We start from the raw sequence: 21210 nt of genomic DNA on the forward strand, positions 1-21210 counted from the left end.
CACCTCCACGAGGTGCACCAGGCTCTCCTCCTTCTCTCCTACTTGTCCCAGTTAAATCTACATTTCCTGTTAACAAGACATCTTCCTTTTCTTTTACAAATGGATTTCTTGTTGCATTGCCTTCAGGCAAAAGTAAAGATACCACGTTGTTTGGTCCAGCAGGTTTCCCATGTATGCGGCTATGGTAGATGGGCCAGGGAGTGCCTCACAGGAACAGGAGTGCTTGTCCCCAAAGGGGAGTCTCTCCCGGTGAGGTCCCACTTGCTGTGACCCTTAGGGGAGGGTCTTGCGGAGCAGGCTCACCTCCCTCCTCTCGGGGACAGTCTCCCTCTTGGGGAGAAGGGACGAATATCTGTTATCTGTCACAGACCTTACAAATACGTGGGAGAAATCCTTAGCAGGATAACAATATTCAACACCCCCAAAAACCTGAGGAGGATTTGTACCACATTTGCTTGTCCTCCCAATAACCTATGTATCTCCTTTTGTGAACCTGTCCCACCTGGCAGGTACAACAACACATTTATTTTCAGTCCATCTCAAAGAGCTTCCTGTCCCAGAGCACTTGCATAGGTTAAATCATTTTCCATGTTCCTTCCTTTTATGTGGTTAAAATGTCCCATTTTCATGCTTCGCCAACATATTCTCTCCCTTCCCTCTATTGTTGAACTGGTGCAAATGTTGTCTTATTACCCAGCTCGATTTTATGTCCCTAGTTGTATACCAATCCCTCATTGTTTCTCTTCTTATCAGGGAAGTGCTGTGTAACAAGCTAAGGATGGGCTTCCCAGCCACCACCTTCCAGGACATCCAGCGTGGAGTGACAAATGCTGTCAATCTGATGCAGGTCGGCCTCCAGCAGGGCAAATTTGACACTAAGGGCTTTGAGAGTGCTGATGAAGCCAAGCAATCATTCCTGGTGAGTGAAGAGATCTTTGCACATTGTATTGGGTGACTGTTCAGAACAGGCAGCAGTTTCATCAGACGGTAATCTGGATTTTCCTTTATCATTTGCATGCCCTTCTCAAAGCTGCTACTGTCCAGTATTTACCTATTTATGGAACATATGATTGGCTCAGAAAAGCACCTATGAGACAAACTTGATAACGAGGCCTTTGAAGCAACTATTGTGGTAACCTCATGTCTGTCCAGGGCTGGAAATCCCCTCCTGACCAGCACTGGTCCAGTGGTGGGTTGCATTCTACAACAAATTATCCCAAGAGAGCAGTGTGGTCTGACTTTGCCCAACTTGAATGTCGGGCACCACTTAAGGAGATGTGAGGCACTTCACCATTTAGTTAATCTAGGGATCATGTTATTATGTTACATATCATTAGTAAATCGAAAGGTTTGCATGACCCAATGGCGCTAAAAGGGGTCTGGATGGGCAAGATAATAATTGTGGGTTTTTTTATTTATTTTTTTTACTTGTATTTAATCATAAAAAGATTTTTACAATTATTTTTTCAAAGTGGGTTTTCCTCTGAGAACTGTTCCCAAGGCTGGCAGATGCTTTGCTGCTTCTCTAACCCCTTTTTTTGTTATTGAATGAAGGTGGTTATGGGTGGTCAGGCTTTGGAAAACCTTCCATGACACCCAAGTATCAATATTTGTCTGCATCTCTTTTCTTGAGGCGGTCTGATTTTCAAGCTTCTGTTACCAAAAAAGTGAGGTGATGTTGTTTTGCAATTAGTTGAGGAAAGGTGTGTTTACAAAGTTGCTGTCTGTTGAGACAGAATTTCTATTTTTGGAAGTTCTACGACCCATTTCTAAGGGCACCTCACCTTTTCCCTATTTTCTTTCCTGGATCACTGACCTTCATATTCAGGAGTAGGCTGGTGGCAGCTACAATTTAGTTTTGGCTTCACCGGGAGTGCAAGACATTTTACTCGGTGTGTAGACCAATGTACCTTTTTGGTAGCTGTTGGGGTACCATTGTATTTTGTAAGTCCAGTTCTCAGCCATTTCTTTAGGGGCCTACTTTGTTCTAGGAAACCTCACGGTACACATACAATGGCTGTTTTGCCCACATGCACTCTTTGTTGGTTTTTAATGGTTTAGACCAGCATACACACCATATTACCAAACTACAGTGAATGTAAGCAGATGTCCAAGATAGCATCCTGGACTATTGCACATCACTTTGGCTAAACTGTAAACACAGAGCATCTGTAAGAGTCCTAAACCCCAGAGCACAGACGTCCAGTGCCTGCCAAGTGTCTGGCTACAGACTTGAAACGGCAACTGACCAACACAAGTCCAACCAGAAGACAATTGTAGACTGTACCACTTCATGCGTTTACACTTGGACTATATGCTTTTACACTTGGACAATACAGGCAGGGATTTTCTTGTCAATGGTGCACTTTTAACCATTGCACAGCAAGCCAGTCCCGCCAGTTACACAGAGCCTGAAGATCTCCCAACTATTTTCACCACGGGCACCCCACCATCCACTGCGAGTCACTGAGGGCTCTCAGTCAGCAACTTTAAATGTCTGGCACCAACTCCTACCCTCCAAAACCTTACACCTCCAATGCCTTGCTCCAACACCTTTGTTTACACAGTGCCACCCTCCAGCAACTTAAGTATCTGGCATTCTGCAACACCATCAACCTCAAGCAAACTTGCAACTTAAGTCTCCAGTACCCTCCTTCAAGAACCCAACAGTGCTATTCTCAATTACCCTCCTCAAACATCTTTTATATGCATTCAGTGCATTTCAACTCTCTTACAACACATTATGTCCCAAGCACTCTCTCCCAACATAACATTAAATAGATTGAGGGGAAGGATGTGTTGCAAGTCACAGTAATTGCAGGTTTTTAGTTTGTATTTTAAAATGTACACCGCAGCAGTAGCTCCATGACATAAATGTTATCATTTTATTTGGTCCTTCATATCTTACTTAATGCCAAACTCCTGTAGCTTCTAAGCACTGGAACAGGAACTGAACACATGCTGCACTGTTACCTCTTGTTCTGAAAGCAGTTGTGTTGCCCCTGAGCTATCCTTCTAAATATATATATTTTTTGCTTGATGAAGCAACAGATGGTTTCCTTGAAAGGCGGAGGGCAACTTCATGTAAATTAATTCTCACCATCTACAGTGTGCCTGTGATGCAGGTCTGGCAGATCTGAGTCGGGTCACACAGTGCCCAGGCAGGATTGGTGGCAGAAGCCACTGGGACACAGCCCTCATCACCGGCCCAGTGTTTCACTGGATGTGCAAAGCAGACAAACACTGATGAGATTTGCGTCCAACACAACACAATCAATACAAGATATATACAAGACCATTGGGGTCTAAAGGGTTAAAGGCACAAAATATATTCACAACCTATAGGGGAAGGAAAATAGGCAGTGCAGATAGTCTTTAGTCCCCTTCAACATCAAACGCACATCTAACTAAGAGGCAGTCCAAACCCTAAGAAGAGAGGAGCCTTATGCTCAATAGTACATGTAGTGCAGGCGCACGTGGTTGTTCCAGTGGGTAAAACGGGGTCTCTTCAGGGGTCTCTAGCAGCTCAGGAAGGTGGGTGAGGCAATGAAGAATGGATTCCCACTATTCGAGGAGGGCCTCCACTTGAAGGCAGAGGTGATTCCAAGGTTCGGGAAAAGGTTGCTAGTTCGCTCTAGCAGTGGAAAGGAGAGGGACCCCCAGGGGCCACTCATGTGTAAAAACAGATGGAAGCGCTAGGGGCCACCGGTTAAGGTTAGGGTTACTCACCGGCCCCAGGTGCACTCCAGACCAAACTTCGTCAGTTGGGTTCACTGTGGCTGCAGGTTCAAATGCGACAAAAAGGACGTCTCTGCGGCTTTCAGTTCCGGCGATACCGTGATGATTCCCAAACGGGACAGTAACGATTTCTCCGCTCCTGATGGATGGATCAGGCCAGTTTCACTGCAGCAGGCTTCAGGGGCAAGCGGATCACAAATGCAGCGCACCTGCAAAGATTGTTGCCGCGGCTGGGCAACACAGTAACCGCATTTACTCTGGTCCTGGCGCACTCGTCTCACTTCAGACCTGGGAATGCCAAGTGTTTGAAATTCAGTATGAGGGTGCCTGGGACACAGAGCTAGCAGTATACCAAGTTTCGAGGGCCTCCTCGAAACGACGGCGGAGACAGAGCAAAGGTCCTGCGAAAGATGGTCAGCCCACTGGTTGGCCCAGGGACACTTCCGAGAAGGCTTACTTGCAGGTTTTGTTGAAGGTGCCGAGAATAGTTGGTCTCACTATTATAATGGGTCGAAGAGTCTTCGCAGAACTTCTAGGACAACCAGATGCAGAGGGGTCCCATGGGACAACAGCGGCCTCAGGGTGCCAAACCTTCCTGCGGTTCCTCGACTCAGCTTCTTAGTTTCAGGATACTTGGATCCTATCCTTCGTTCAGTGAGAACTCCAGACATCGACATGGTAGGAGTGTTTTTGGCTGCCTCTTATCCTAAGTTCCCTTCGCGCCAAAACAGAGAGGACCCAATGGGGATCTGCTTACAAACACACACTCCATACGTGAACCAATCACGGACCACGGTGGTCCCAGGCATTCACTGCACTCCAGACTCTCTGGCACCCAGGATGGGTATTGGGGACAGACACCCCAGCCCACATCCTGGAGGCTCACACACAAGGCATGCAGAAGCCCGCGAAAGCTTGGTGTTTCATGGGAAACTACATGTCCAAATAAGGACTGACCCGGGTCGATTCGTCCTGGGGAAGCCAAAGGGGCAAGAGGGCCAAAGAACAGGACAAAGAACCTCGTGACATGGCCGTTTTGGTGCCATGCCACCTATACGTGCCAAACGCGGATAACGCAGTTTAAATGGCAGGAAAGGGTTAAAATTACATGAAAAGATAAGCTGCCACCAGCCCTGTCCATGACACATCTGCACATCTCCAAAAAAGTACAGAGAGTATCTAGGGTCGTTGTCATTGACTGAGACCCAAGTGTACTGTACTGTAAGGTACATTGTGCTCTTGTTACATGTTGCAGAAAAGTTGCAACATTGGAAAAGTACTAAGGGAAACAAAGTCTCCCAGCACTGACTGTCTTAAGGGGATGTCAGTTTCCCCATAAAAAGTGAGCGAAAGCCAGAGGAGTGCAGCAGAAGGCTGTGCTCCCCTGGCAAAGTCGGACTAAGGTGTCTAAACAGCAGCAAAAAGTTTGGGGGTGTACAGCTGGAGGGAAAATTACATATAAAATGAAATCTTTCCTAAAAGTTACGTGTACGGGAATGGAGGGAATACCGCGTCTCGCCATTGGTCGCCTCATCCCCACTCCCTGAAGACCCCTCACCCAGATGATCCTCCCGCACTAGTCCACCTTCAGGGTCTGGATCCAAAGACGATGGCCGTGTCCTGGCCACCTGAGAGAGATCTCTGGTGACTAGTAGGTGAGACACCCTTTGGTTTCTCAAAGAAGCCAAAAGACCTTTGGCGTTCAGATTGCATGGGGAAAGAGCAGACATCTGTAGGAACCCCAATGACTTCAAGCACTGGGAGTCAGAAAAATCTGCAGAAGTCCCAGAAAACTGCAGCACTACCGAGTGTACTAAGCCAAGAATGTGTAGCTGTAGGAAAGTGTGTGTGAGAAACACAAAGATGTGCAGTACTGGGACAGTAAGGCCCACACCACTGAGGAGTAGTGTGGGAAGCGCAGACGTCTGTGGCACAAGGACGGTAAGCAAGAAGTCCAAACACATGCTGCAGCATTAATGCACCAATCCTGTGCTTGTGGGAAGTTGATACCTTTAGTATTAAGAGTCCCAGGGAAACATAGCCCTGTGACAAGGAGGGACACGTGTAAAGATACGTAGCACTGGGGCAGTCTCTGTGTGGAAATACACACCCAACACTCAGGCAGCCTTTGATAAAAATCAGAAACCTGCAGCCCACAAACCTTGTTTCAGAATGTGCAGAACTGGGTCGGTGTTTGTGAAACCCAGACCTACATCATTGGGTAGCCGATGTGCGGGATAACCAGAAAACGGATGCACAGAGACTGTGGTTAGCCAAGATACCGGCGTTACGGAGAATTAGAGTTCGGCAGAACTGGGGGAGCCACTGCTATGCTAGGTGATATTTGTATAGGGTTCAAATGTCAAGCTTATGCCTTGTAGCGGTTCAAGCAGTCTGGGGGCGCCATTTTACAGAGTGCAGGTTTTCAGGCGCATGAAGTTTGACATTGTTGACAAATGGCATTATAGCATTGCACACTGGTAAACATTTGGCAGGTGATTTTGTTTGGGATCAACCCAACATTGCAGATGCAGCAGAATAGCAAAACATCAGCAGACGTGTAAGTTCAGGGCAGACTCCTCTGGACTTGGATTGTTTTTTTGCTAAATTAGTGAAAGGCATTTGACTTAAACTGTTCTCAGGTACCCATGCCATTTACCGCTCCAGACAGAACACAATCTATGATCTCCAGCCTGCACGCCTGCCATGGACGGTGGCTTCCACACACATACAGGGCTGTCATCCTTATGTCATCCCATGGATTCTGCCTAAAGCAGGCAGTAATCCTGAAGTGGGTGCAGATAGGGACGCTGTTTGAGCTTCCTGGCCAATAAAGGTGTGGAGCAGATTTCCCACTGTGCCACTGCTCTGTCTGCGGATTGAAGAGGACAAATGGCAAGGATTGTTGCAATTCTGTATGTGGGATGTGCGTGGCTGCATTATGGTGTGTGGGTTGGCTTTGCCAAGTGCTAATGCATGAGAATCCAAATGTTCAGCATGGGTGCATGGCCCCACCCAAACCCAGCCACCCTCCAAGTGCATGAAAGGTTTACATCAACCAAGAAACATGCATTTTGTAGGCAGCACATGAAATACGCTGTAAATGGTGTACCTACTTTTTTGTCCTTCTTGTGCTTGGAGTCCATGTCCTCCTCGCGTGTCACTGCCGTGCAGTCCTTCCTCTTCACAAGGCCTTTACAGACAAGGAAACTCCACTAGCATTCAGATGGCTGACCGGCCTCGAGGCCAATTTGAATCCAATATAGAAAGTGAAGCTTGCTTCAAGGTGAATATTTCATGGCCATCTTGGAATGAATAAGGGTGCTTTGTTTATGATTGCGCCGTCAGACAGCTATTTAAGGTGCATTGTCATCTAATCTTGATGGAATGTACTGATATTTTTTTTAAAAGGCAAGTCCATTGGAACTTCCATTTGTTTTATTTTTAAAAATGTTGTTTTAAAAAAAAGTAATACAGGGTTGCAAGCGAGACCGCAGGGGTTGGGGCCAAGGCCTCAAGGGTCACAATTGCGACCCCCAAATGACGTCTCTGCTGTGGGGTAAAATTAGGACTTACTGGCATTTTTCTCACACAAGCATATGGCCTACTTTCTTTGTCCCGTTGATTTCTATGGAACTTTGGGTGGACTTTGAGGAACCTGTGGGCATTCTCACTTCTTCTTCTTCCTCGTGGTCCTCCTCTCAGGTGGCCAGGGGAAGGCTATTACTTTTGGCTTCCGACCCTGGAGGTGGATATGCAAGGAATGATCACCTGAGTGAAGGGAACTTGGGGATTGGGGAGAGGATGTCTTTGGGTGAGACATGGTATCCCCTTTTCCCTTGTCAAAATGAACCCTATATCTCCCCTGCTTTCATAGGCTATCATCAGTCTTTGCCCCTTTATTGCACCCAAAATGTCCCACAGCCATTTCAATTTACGACTCGGACGAAGAGGAAACAACTGGGAGATAGGCACACTTCCATTTATTCACACCACTTTGGTACTGAGACGAGGAAGAGGGCTGTGGAGGAGTTCCATTGTAATAGCGAGGCATGTCCAGCTAATGGGCTTAACAATGGTCGGGCAACTGAAGTGAAGAACTTGCACCTGCAACCATTTAACAAGTCCCAGGTGTATAAAACGGGTGACCGCCCAGCAGAGAGGGAGAAACACCCTTCAAAGAAGGACGCAGCTTGTAGAAGCAGAACGGGCTGGAGAGGAACTGGCTGGAGGGAAAGTGTGCAGAGCAGGAGTACAAGAGATGCCAGGGCCAAACTTGGCCTTGAGAGAGTGAAGAAGCCCGCTGTGGGGCACTGAAGCCTCCCGTCTGCTGCAGGCCGCTGGCAGCTTCCGCTGAAGAACAGTGAAGCTACGCACTAGGACAGCTGGCGTTGCTCGCTGTGGCTCCTGCGAGGAAAAGGTGGAGCGAAAAGAAGCCAGGAAGCAGAATACAGACCCCAGGAGGAGCAGCAGCATACCAGTGAGTTTGAAGAAGGGAACACTCATATCTGGGTGGTCCATTGGCTGGATACAGACATGTCTGAATGCCCAACAAACTGAAAACTATAACAATTTCTTTGGAAGACCGAATTAAGTGTTTTTGAATGCCGAACAAGCTGCAAAGTGGAAGTACATTTGAGAGTGCAAAAAGCATTATTGAATACCGAGCTAACTGAAAGATGTGATGAGCATATCAATGTGGTGGAAAAGGGTTAACACCATGGAGTGAGTTGTGCGAGATGCATGTTGTAGCCAAGCCAAGAGACTGCCAAGGATAATCTTCAATAAATGTTGGCCAAGGATACAGGTTCAGAGAGAGAACACCTGAAAAATGCAGAAGCATAACTAAGTGCCAAAGGTTATCGTTTGCATAACCTCTAATGTGTGGACTGTGTGGTCCGACAACTGAGCCTAGACGGAGTGACCCCTGCTTGAAAAGAGCCAAGTAAATCAAATGTAAAGAAGCTTGTATTTTGCAACAGGACTTGTGAATGCGAAATACAGAAAGAGAGCAATCTATGCGAACTATTGAAAAGCCTGGATGATTAAAGAATTTAAGTGGAACTGTTTTGAAAGCTCAGAGATTTAAACTGATTGTAGCTGGAAGAGCTGGCTTTGTGGGGAAGGGAACCCTGATGTCTTTTGGGAAGAGTTCTGAACTTTGGGAATGGGACGCTGAAAATAAGCCAGGAGCTGGAAGAAACTCAGAACTTTAATTTGAACGCTATTTCTTTTCCTGCTGACATTCCCTACACATTGTATACATTTACGTGTTAGGGCAAGTATAGGTTTTGGACACGGACAGACTTTTGAGTTGAACTTACTGACACAGACTGTCCTTTTTTTTATTTAGGTAGGGAAATCCCACCTTAGCATAGGGCAAGTTAGGCCGTGCTCCATCCTGACATTTAAGTAAAATTAAATATTTACTTAGAAAGTTGAATCTGTTGTCTGTGTCTTACTTCATGATGCCTTCACAGTACTCGGCTTCCCCAAGACATTTTTCCTTTACCTAATTTTCTGCCAGGGATTTCTGAAATAAAGAAGGCCAACTAAAGGAGGCCAAGAACTAAAATGTTAGTACTGGACAATGATTGTTAACATGAACGCAGGATAGCACAGGGGCAACACGCTGGTCTTGGAAGCAAGACCAAGCAGAGCAACAGAGGTTCGATTCCCAGATCCGCGCTTAGAAACCGAACTCGGGTATGGTATTGGGCCCATTATAAAAAAAAACTATTAAATAAATCAAATAAAATGTATTTTTTAATTCATGATCTCCACCCCTTGAAATCTATTTTTGATAAAGCTGTAACAATTTTTCCATTACTTGTTCGGCATTGATAACTGTTGCCAAAGTATATCTAGAGTTTTTGATGGCCTGTGGCAGCGTTTCAGAATTGTTTAGAGAGGCAGAAATATTGTGATTTGTTGGTGTGGTTCTTTGGATCCTATGGTTACTTTAATTGCTAGGTTTCATTTTCTTCCCATCTTTGGTCTGTGTTTTGTGCCTACCACCGTGTATTGGACCTACTAAACATTGCGGGAGTGGGTTGAATATTCTGGGTCCACGTACTGTTTCTTTGCAGGCACTGGGTATTTGTTAGTGATATTGGGTTCCCTCCACTCTCCTCCATGTCACTTTATGTTGAGTGTCTAGCATGATATAGTGAACCTACATTTGAGGATAGGGGTGAGGAGTGTCCTAATTAACCTGTTTTTGTAATATTTTGTCTTTCCATACTGTGTTACTTACAAAGTAATTATTTGATAAATGTATATATTTTTTGGTATATCAATGCAGTATATTTCCTATGGATAGGTATGTGGATCAATTGTATCTTTGCGTCAGTCCTGCTTCCCCTTCCTGAGAGTAAAGCATGGTCACACTTGACCTACCTCTGAGAGGTTTGGCTTGCTTTTGTCCCACCATAAGGTTAGTGGTTGTGCAGTCCTCAATGGGCTTTTACAAAAACTGTCTTAGCAATGAGGTTACTCTGGATAACAGTGATACTTTTGATTCTGAATGTTAAATAACCTTGCATTCTCTTACATAAAGGAGAAAGGTATACAATTTAACACAAAATCATTCACATCTACAGTGTTAGGGTATTCTAGATTGTCCTGGCACCAAAAATCCTGAAAATATTGACAGTGCAGTTCACTTACATACAATTCAAATCATTTTAATTAATTAAAAAATTGAACGATTCATAAAACATTCATAAAAAAAAGACCCATTTCTTCACCCACTTGGTGGGAATATAATGTACATATTAATCACAATTATACCAATAAACAACTGTAACGCTCACCTGATTCTCGCAGAGGCGCCGGTCTTGACTGGGCGACTACCGTATCTTCAAAGGTGATGTGTAGCACCCGGTTGGCTCTTTGGGCTGGACCTCTGTGCACTGTATGCCTGACGTGTAGAGTAAGATGTCTGCAGATAGAAAATATGGGGTTAATGAACTGGGGTTATTGGGGTGTCCCTATCTCTTTCCTCTTCTCCTCTCCTGTAGACCCCCAAAGGTTAACGCTCTCACCTTAGGTAAGTGAATGCCGAGCTCTCCATCTGCCTCGGGGCAGGGTGCTGTAACCAGTTTCTTCACTGAATAGGTAGCGCAGGCCTCTTGACTTCAGAGGACTGCTGTCCGTCGTTTACTGCACGAACGGTAAGTTTCGAGTCATTCAAATGTCTTTAAAGTCTTTAGTAATGATGTCTCTTGTTTTGCAGGGTTCCGGCGATGGCGGATGACGGGCTGAAGTGAGTTGAAGATGGAGCCCGTGTGATGAATAGAAGCGCCTGGAAGCACGTAAGTAAGCGCTTGTTGCCTGCTTCACAATGCGCTCTAACTGTCTTTTTATTTTGCAGGTACGAGTTCGGAGCGGCTGCAGGGTGCCGGAATACCCACTGGATTAGATGTGGAAAGGAGTAATGGCACGTGAGTATTAAAGTTCCCGAATGTCTTTAAACGCACCTTGTTTTGTCTTTCAGATGCGGGATGCAGCGCCGAAGGCCTCCGGAGCGTGCGAAGAGTTGGTAAACTTTTGTCTTTCAGATGCCGGAATGCAGTGTGAAGACCTCCGGAGCGCACGAAGAGTAGGTAAGCCTTTGCCTTTCAGATGCCGGAATGCTAACCTGTTCTTTCTTGTCTTTATAGGTGTTGCTGAAGACTGGATTCAGGATGGTAAGCCTTTGCCTTTCAGATGCCGGAATGCTAACCTGTTCTTTCTTGTCTTTATAGGTGTTGCTGAAGACTGGATTCAGGATGGTAAGCCTTTTTCCTTAGGCCCAGGACCGGATGCAGAAGACACGATGAGCGTTCTGCTGCAGAGGTTGCAGAATAACGCAAAGCAAGATTCATCCACCGGGTGTGGTTTAAATAGCCTCCTGTAGTGCTTAGGTGTCTCCTTCCACAGCCACGCCTAAGTAAGAAAAGAGTTCCTGGTAAGAAAAGAGTTCCTGCCTTCCAGAAGAGTTCCAGTGTTCTGAATCTAGGGAGTGGCTCCAGCCCCACCCAACAGGAAAAGTAGTTCCAAACAGAAGAAGATCAGAGGCTCAACTGGCAGGCAAGTAAGCAGCATGGTCTGCTGAAGGTAAGTCCACCCAAGCATTATGAGCCCGGCGCTTCCAGCGCTGGGACTGGGCATATTTATGAGCCTGGTGCCACTGGCGCCAGGACTGGGTCCAAAAGGTCCCAATTGGGACTGGTTGGCACTCGGAACCTGGGTTGTGGATCTGCTTCCAAGGGAGTTGGGAAAACCCTGACCTTTTGGAAGCAGAGATCATGACAGTACCCCCCCCCCCTCAAGGCCCCTCCCAAACCGGGCTTCTCCGGGGGTTTTGGCTTGTCAGGAAATGTTCGGTGAAATCTTTTGATTAGGTGAGGAGCGTGGACATATTCAGCAGGTTCCCAGGATCTCTCTTGGGGGCCGTAGCCTTTCCAGTCAATTAGGTAGAATAGTTTAGATTTGGAGATCTTGGAGTCCAGAATGCTTTTGACTTCAAACTCGAGTTCTCCATCCACTAGGATAGGTTTTGGAGATTTGGTTAGTCGGGTTTGAGGTTGCACGGGTTTTAATAGAGAGACGTGGAAGACCGGATGTATCTTCATGTGCGGGGGCAAGTCCAACTTGACCGCTACTGGGTTTACTATGGTAGTGATGGAATAGGGACCAAGGTATCTTGGGTTGAATGTGCGTGGCCCTTTTAGAGATAGATATTTGGTGGATAACCAGACTTGATCCCCTACTTGATAGTGAGGGGCTTGCTTCCGATGTTGATCTGCTCCTTTCTTGTATTGTTCTTTAGCCCTTTGAAGGTGAGAAACAGCTTCCTTAAAGGCTTGGGTGATTATAGAATGCAGGTAGTCTACTGCTGGTGTTTCAAGATCTTGGAGGGGATCCAACTCCGAGGTTCGAGGGTGACTGCCGTACAAAAGAAAAAACGGGGTTTTCCCAGTTCCCGAATGGACAGAGTTATTGTAGGCATACTCGGCTATCCAAAGGATATCTTTCCAAGTTTTTTCAGTTTGTTGCAGCATGCAGCGTAAATACTGTTCCAGAGTTTGATTGGTCCTCTCGGTTTGTCCGTCGGTCTGAGGGTGGTGACTGGTCGATAGTCTCACATCAATTTGAGTCGACCGACAGCAACTTCGCCAAAAATGAGAAATAAATTGACTACCTCGATCCGAAATTAGAACCGAAGGAAAACCGTGCAGTCGGACGATGTTTTCGAGAAATTCTCGGGCCAGAGTTGCTGCTGTTGGCAAGCCTTTGAGCGGAATGAAATGCGCCATCTTGGAGAATAAGTCCACGATTACTAGAATCGTATTGTATCCGGAGCATGGAGGTAGATCGGTGATGAAGTCCATAGAAAGCGTATGCCAAGGGCGAGGTGGGATGTCAATAGGGCGTAAGAGGCCTGCTGGTCTTTCCTTTTGACTCTTGTTTTGGGCGCATACTCCACAGGACATTATAAAGTCTCTGATATCTTTTTTCCAAGACGGCCACCAGAAGTAGCGCTTGATCTTTTCTGAGGTCTTGGCTATACCGGGATGACCTTCCATTAAAGAGTCGTGATAACAAGAGATTACTTTTTTCTGTAAATCTGTGCTGGGTAGGTATAATCGTTCTTGGAAATACAATAAGTTGTCCTTTACTGCAAAGTCCTTTCCCTGCAGATGCCAATTCTGTATGTCTGCTGGAGTTACAAGTTGCCTGGCTTTATCCTTAACTTCCTCTATGGATTCTGTGGCGATTACACCCAGAATTCTTTGTTCGGGAATGATTGGTACAGGTTTAAGGTTGACCAAGTGTTCTTCCACTCCCATCCGAGAAAGGGCATCAGCTTTACCGTTCTTTGTACCAGGTCGATAGGTAATTATGAAGTCAAACTCGGCAAAGAATAATGCCCAACGGAGTTGTCTAGAGGATTGGGCTTTTGCGGTCTTCAAATATTGCAGGTTTCGGTGATCCGTAATCACAGTAACGGTGTGTCGGGCCCCCAGCAGATAATGCCGCCAAGCCTTAAAGGCAGACTTGATAGCCAGAAGTTCCTTGTCAGTAATCGTGTAATTGATTTCAGGAGGCGAGAATTTGCGGGACCAAAATGCCACGGGATGCAACTGATTGGTTACCGGGTCCTTTTGTGATAGAACTGCCCCCATGGCAAGGCTTGAAGCATCAGTTTCCATGATGTAGGGGAGTTCGGGGCGAGGGTGTTTTAAGATTGGTGCAGAGATAAATTTAGTCTTCAAATCCTGGAAAGCTTGTTCCGCCTCGGTAGACCATTCAAAACGTTTGTTTTTCTTTAACAAGGCAGTGATGGGCTGGACTATTCGAGAGAATTCGGGGATAAACCTGCGGTAAAAGTTAGCGAAGCCTAACATGCTTTGCACACCTTTTACGGAGGATGGTGATGGCCATTTGAGAACTGCATCGACCTTCTTTGAATCCATACGCACTCCGCCAGGTGATAATATGAATCCCAAGAATTCAACTTCAGTCACGTTGAAAACACATTTTTCCAACTTAGCGAAAAGTTTGTGTTGACGCAATCTTTCGAGGACCATTTTCACGTGTTTCCGATGTTCAGATTCCGATGAAGAATAAACGAGGATGTCGTCAATGTAAACAACAACACATACATCTATGAGCTCTCTGAGGACATCGTTCATAAAATATTGAAAGGCGGCCGGGGCATTGCAAAGTCCGAAGGGCATGACCTGATATTCAAATAGCCCATACTTGGTGCGGAAGGCCGTCTTCCATTCATCGCCCTCTTTTACTCGTACCAAGTGGTAAGCTCCTCTAAGATCCAGCTTTGTATATATGCATGCTTTTCTGACTTGGTCCAGGAGTTCAGGGATCAAAGGTAACGGATATCTATTCTTAACGGTGATCTGGTTCAGGGAGCGATAATCGATACAAGTTCTAAGGTCTCCTTCCTTTTTTGGAACGAAGAACAAAGCTGAAGAAGCAGGGGACTTGGAAGGACGAATAAACCCATTTGCCAGGTATTGATCCAGGTATTGTTGAAGGTGAAGGTTCTCAGGCTCGGTGAGGGCATAAATTCTACTACAAGGAGGAGTAGATCCAGGTACCAGGTCTATCTGGCAGTCATAAGTCCTATGAGGAGGTAGAGAGTTAGCCTGATCCTTCCGGAAAACATCTTGGTATTCTAGGTATTCGGGAGGTAACTGGGGAGTCTCTGAAGAAATTGCGGCCAGTGCAACACCAGGTGGAGGGTGACAAGTAGAGACACATTCTGGAAATTGGACCGTTCTTGCTCGCCAATCGATCAGAGGATTGTGTTTCTCTAACCAAGGTATTCCTAGAATAATCTGAAACTGAGGGGCCTTGATCACATCGAACACGATCTTCTCATGGTGTCCATCTTGACTTACTAGCGTCACCTCTTGAGTGGTATGCGTTACTGGCCCGGAGGCTATCTCCGTACCATCCACCGTAGTAATGACGTCCTTTACAGCCTTGGGACAAAGAGTTAGATTCATCCTCAAAACCATTTCATGATCCACATAATTACCGATGGCACCGCTGTCGACGTAAGCTTCAATTGCATGTAATCGATCCGGATTATCAGGGCTAATGAGGACCATAGGTATCACGAAATGCGAGGTCACGGAACTGGTTTTCACGCTCGGCAAGAGGACCTCTATTCTTGTCGGGCGAGGTCGTTTCCCTGCTCAGAGTTTGTAACTTTGGTAACTGCAGCTCCTACTGCCTTCTTGGCAGGTTTCACCAGACAGTCTCGAAGAAAGTGCCCTGAGTTTCGCAATATAGGCATAATTGCAACTGTTTTCTCCTTTCCCGCTCCTTTTGTGTTAGAGGACCTTTCAGACCCCCTATTTGCATGGGTTCCCCGGAGTCTACTCCTTTGGAAGGAGTTGGCGGTTTGGAAAATACTCGAGCATCAAACTTGGAACGATCGGCCTTCCTGTTCTGCAGCCTGTGATCTATTTGAACGACCAAGTCTATATAATCCGAACAGTCTTGTGGGGGATTCACTACTTGGGCTAAAACGTCTTTGAGCTCTCCACGTAGACCTCTATAAAACAGCGTAATCCTTTTGTCCTCAGGCCATTGAGTTTCCACTATTAGTCTATTGAAAGATGCAATATAAGCCAAAAGGTCTTGATTACCCTGTCGCAACGAAAGAAGCTCATTGTCCAAGGTCTGCCCCTGTGAATGTCTTGCGAACAGTTTTTCCATACTAAGCTGAAAGGCTTGAAAATCATGGAGAACCGGATCATCTTGATTAACTAGAGGGATCGACCAGTCTGCCGCATTGCCACTAAGGTACGAAAGTACAAAAGCTACTTTTGCTTGATCAGTTGGAAAGGCTGCTGGCCGGCATAAGAAGTGCAACCGGCACTGATTGATAAATACTGCAAACCTCTTTGGGTCACCAGAAAATCGTTCGGGCGGAGCCAGAGGTACATTCCCAGGTAGGTTGATCTGTACTGGATTCATAGAGGATGTTGAAGGAAGATTTGCCCCTGATGCGGGTAACGGGGTCTGTCCGGCTTGTGACTGTAGCACTTGTCTAGCAAGATTGTCTGTTCTCTCCTTGGAAATAATTAGTTCCCTTCTTAGAGCATTCGTTTCCTGACGAGCTGCATGCACTTCTGCCCTTAGTTCCCCAAGTAACCGGGCTAGGGGATCAGTATCCGAGGTTTCCATAGCGCCTGGGCGAGAGTTTTGCGGTAGGCTTTGCGTTCTGTAATGCTCACCTGATTCTCGCAGAGGCGCCGGTCTTGACTGGGCGACTACCGTATCTTCAAAGGTGATGTGTAGCACCCGGTTGGCTCTTTGGGCTGGACCTCTGTGCACTGTATGCCTGACGTGTAGAGTAAGATGTCTGCAGATAGAAAATATGGGGTTAATGAACTGGGGTTATTGGGGTGTCCCTATCTCTTTCCTCTTCTCCTCTCCTGTAGACCCCCAAAGGTTAACGCTCTCACCTTAGGTAAGTGAATGCCGAGCTCTCCATCTGCCTCGGGGCAGGGTGCTGTAACCAGTTTCTTCACTGGATAGGTAGCGCAGGCCTCTTGACTTCAGAGGACTGCTGTCCGTCGTTTACTGCACGAACGGTAAGTTTCGAGTCATTCAAATGTCTTTAAAGTCTTTAGTAATGATGTCTCTTGTTTTGCAGGGTTCCGGCGATGGCGGATGACGGGCTGAAGTGAGTTGAAGATGGAGCCCGTGTGATGAATAGAAGCGCCTGGAAGCACGTAAGTAAGCGCTTGTTGCCTGCTTCACAATGCGCTCTAACTGTCTTTTTATTTTGCAGGTACGAGTTCGGAGCGGCTGCAGGGTGCCGGAATACCCACTGGATTAGATGTGGAAAGGAGTAATGGCACGTGAGTATTAAAGTTCCCCAATGTCTTTAAACGCACCTTGTTTTGTCTTTCAGATGCAGCGCCGAAGGCCTCCGGAGCGTGCGAAGAGTTGGTAAACTTTTGTCTTTCAGATGCCGGAATGCAGTGTGAAGACCTCCGGAGCGCACGAAGAGTAGGTAAGCCTTTGCCTTTCAGATGCCGGAATGCTAACCTGTTCTTTCTTGTCTTTATAGGTGTTGCTGAAGACTGGATTCAGGATGGTAAGCCTTTGCCTTTCAGATGCCAGAATGCTAACCTGTTCTTTCTTGTCTTTATAGGTGTTGCTGAAGACTGGATTCAGGATGGTAAGCCTTTTTCCTTAGGCCCAGGACCGGATGCAGAAGACACGATGAGCGTTCTGCTGCAGAGGTTGCAGAATAACGCAAAGCAAGATTCATCCACCGGGTGTGGTTTAAATAGCCTCCTGTAGTGCTTAGGTGTCTCCTTCCACAGCCACGCCTAAGTAAGAAAAGAGTTCCTGGTAAGAAAAGAGTTCCTGCCTTCCAGAAGAGTTCCAGTGTTCTGAATCTAGGGAGTGGCTCCAGCCCCACCCAACAGGAAAAGTAGTTCCAAACAGAAGAGGATCAGAGGCTCAACTGGCAGGCAAGTAAGCAGCATGGTCTGCTGAAGGTAAGTCCACCCAAGCATTATGAGCCCGGCGCTTCCAGCGCTGGGACTGGGCATATTTATGAGCCTGGTGCCACTGGCGCCAGGACTGGGTCCAAAAGGTCCCAATTGGGACTGGTTGGCACTCGGAACCTGGGTTATGGATCTGCTTCCAAGGGAGTTGGGAAAACCCTGACCTTTTGGAAGCAGAGATCATGACAACAACATCTAACATTTCGCAGACACTAATGACATAGACATACACAACTAAGCACTCTAAAAGTGTCTTTTTGAAAAACATGTTCCCAACATGTTTCAGTTCTTCTTTGCTTTGGATACATGAACATTCTTCAGGGGAATCTTTTCTTGAAAACCTTTTTCAACACCATGTGATTGGGGTCGATGTATATTTCAATCTCTACGGAAATGTAAACCTTCAAATGGTACTTTGTCCATGGCGTCTCAAGGTCCACACTCAATCACCGCAAGTCTCATTAGTAGAGCAAGTCTGTCGATCCACAATGCTAATATATAACCAAAAGAGTTCACAGATATCTCTTTGACATGGGGGCTCGAATTCTCAACCACTCTGTCTCGTAGTGATGTGATTCTCGTATGTGGCGTCACTTTTCTTATACGCATGCAAGTTACAACTAAGTGTCCCCCTGGCGTCTCACAACGTATGGCCCCACGGAATGCACCAACTCACGGTCCGATAGCCAACATATACACTGCGTAACAGGTAAGTTGCTCGATTACGCTCCGCTCTGTGTTTGCAGGTCTTCGGTACTTGTGGCTCCTCGTGGTCGGGTGGACAGCCACCTCTGGTCCTCCTCTGCTCACACCACTGAGGAACGGAGCCTCCTCGGGTGTGCTGCTACAGGTGGTGCTAATGAACCTGCTTCAGCACAGGGCAGTTTGGTATTTAACCAGCTGCCTGCAAGCGCACAGGTCTCTTGCACCTGGAACCTCCTACTAGTATCACAAGGGAACACTTCCCTCGCTGCTGCTTCCCGCTGCACGAAGTCTACACAATGAAATGTTATCGGTCAATCGTCTCTTCCTCATGCTTCCCGCTGCACAAACTCTGCTACAGAGAGAGTCAAAGGGGTTTGTAGTCATAATATCGAAAACATAATACTGAAATACAAAAATGTCGAAAAAAAATGTTGAAAACAAATATGTCAAAAATGTATACATATAATAGAAAAAGACAATTAGTCGAAACAAAAATGTCGAGCAACCGTACTAACATACCGATGTGAAGTATTGGTAATAGTGCTGTTTTTATGGGGGGGGGTTAACCCCCCCCAAACCCACCTTACCTGTACACCCACAATCACCCACCCCCCCTCTCGCCCACCAACACATAACCATCTGCCTATCTGTAAATAAAATACATTATGACTAACGAAAAACCCAATAGAATGAAGAGTAGTAAGGGTTAAGCCAATAGGTGACACCCACGAGTAAAGAACCTTGCCTAAACACCAAGGAACAGATGACGGTTTTCACTCGCAAACAGAGTTAAAAAAGAAAAAATACAGACACTATGAGCAGCGACTTGAGCAAATAGTACGTAATTTTAACCAAGATGACAAAGAGAACTACCTAGATTCAATAGCGTATAATTTAAAATGTTATCAATACTCACGTTTTTGAAGAATCACCGATCCACCATGAGAAATCCAAGCAGTAACCATAAAAAAAACCCAACAGCAAAATCCAAGGAACCCAAAATCCAGAAGGCAATCCATGGAAAAATAACATCCAAAAGAAATCGACATCTGCGATCCATAACAGTGAAATCCAGCAAAGAAAAAAAGTTGAAAATCCAAGAAAGCCCAGGGAAAAAAATCCACAATCCAACCCGAAAAAAAATCCATAGTTCAGAAAAACCAATACGTCCATCGAATCCAGCAAAAAAAAAACTATTGCATCCATGAAATCCGGTGAAAGTCCATTAAAAATTAAAAAAAAAAACAAACGGAGACCCGAACGCGATGGAAACGCTGCAAGAATGAACTTTAAAAATGGCGACTACGCATACGTGGAGTTACACAGCCTTACGTAGACATCAATAACATATATCAACAAAATGAACAATCTCATTTCTTATACAATAGCGCCATCTATTGGACAAAAAGTATACTAAATGTTCAACGTTAAAACTATTACCAGTTTGTAATTTATTATTTATTTAACATTTCATATATAAAGTAAATATATAATTATTTAACATATATATATATAAATTAAATATATATATATATATTAAAAATACCTATTACATGGTAAATACTATTAATGTTCAAAAATACTTAATAAACCATGGTTAATACTATAAATGTTCATAAATGCTTAATAAAACATATATACATACATGGAAGTGAAATTATTCGAAAAAAAATCTAAAAATATTCGAATTTTTGATATTTCGACATTATTATTTTCGAATTAATATTTGCGACATTTTGACTTTCGAAAATATTGCATTCGAAAATATGACTGGACACCAGTCAAAGGCAAAGGCTCTCAGGACCCGGCGGGGCTTCTCTCTCCTCCTCTCACTCACCTGGTGAGTGAGAGGAGGAGGGACAGAGAGAAGCAGAGCAGTGGAAAAGAGGAAGCAACACTGGCTGTGGTTGCATCTGAGAGGGAAGCCTGAGGCGAGAGAAGACGCCGGGATCACTGAACGGATAGAAGCCCCGCCGGGTCCTGAGAGCCTTTGCCTTTGATTCTCCATGTTGCAGAGTTCGTGCAGCGGGAAGCAGCAGCGAGGGAAGTGTTCCCTGTGGCTACTAATAGGAGGTTCCAGGAATGTTTTATGAATTGTTCTATTTTTTGAATGAATTAAAATGATTTGAAATATATGTAAGTGAACTGCACTGTCCATTTGTTCAGGATTTTTGGTGCCAGAACAATCTATAATACCCTAACACTGTAGATGAGAATGATTTTGTGTTAAGTTGTACACCTTTTCCTTTATGTAAGAGAATATATATGGTCTGCCCCTGACCATGGAGACAGGTTGTGTCTTGAGGGGTTTTCTTGTTCTAACCTTTTTTGAGGTATATATAACCTTGAATGACATTCAAATGTGACATGTGGGTGGGTGTCGCTCTGACCTGTTCAGTTTGCCACTTTGGTTCTGTGTCATATTTCTGCATTTTAAACAGCAAACACAAAAAAGACCGATTTCTTTCGGCCGTTTTTGTGTTGGCTTTAAAATGCTGAAATATGACATTTCACCCTCTCCTGCTAGTTCTTTTCTCAATCGGGGGGATTTAACCCGCCCCTGAACCAATCTTTTCAACACCTACCACCCCCTTCCCAGCACAAAACACACACTTACTACACACATGTTCTCTCTCACACACACACACACACACCCCAACATTCACTTACCTGACACTCTCGCAGCTAGTTTATAAATCTGCATAGTTGTTTGGGACACAAT

General features: G+C 45.5%; 1 protein-coding gene across 1 annotated transcript in view; it reads left to right on the forward strand.

Moving 5' to 3' along the window:
* The window catches only part of COG4 (component of oligomeric golgi complex 4), a 984804-nt gene that overhangs the window by 797446 nt on the left and 166148 nt on the right, over positions 1-21210 (forward strand). The window contains exon 12 of the mRNA XM_069654962.1: positions 754-919. Within this exon, the coding sequence (XP_069511063.1) occupies positions 754-919 (166 nt within the window). The remainder of the gene's footprint in view (positions 1-753; positions 920-21210) is intronic.

Source organism: Ambystoma mexicanum, chromosome 1p, assembly GCF_040938575.1.
Source record: "Ambystoma mexicanum isolate Mex_15411 chromosome 1p, UKY_AmexF1_1, whole genome shotgun sequence".
In the NCBI taxonomy this organism is placed as follows: Eukaryota; Metazoa; Chordata; class Amphibia; order Caudata; family Ambystomatidae; genus Ambystoma; species Ambystoma mexicanum.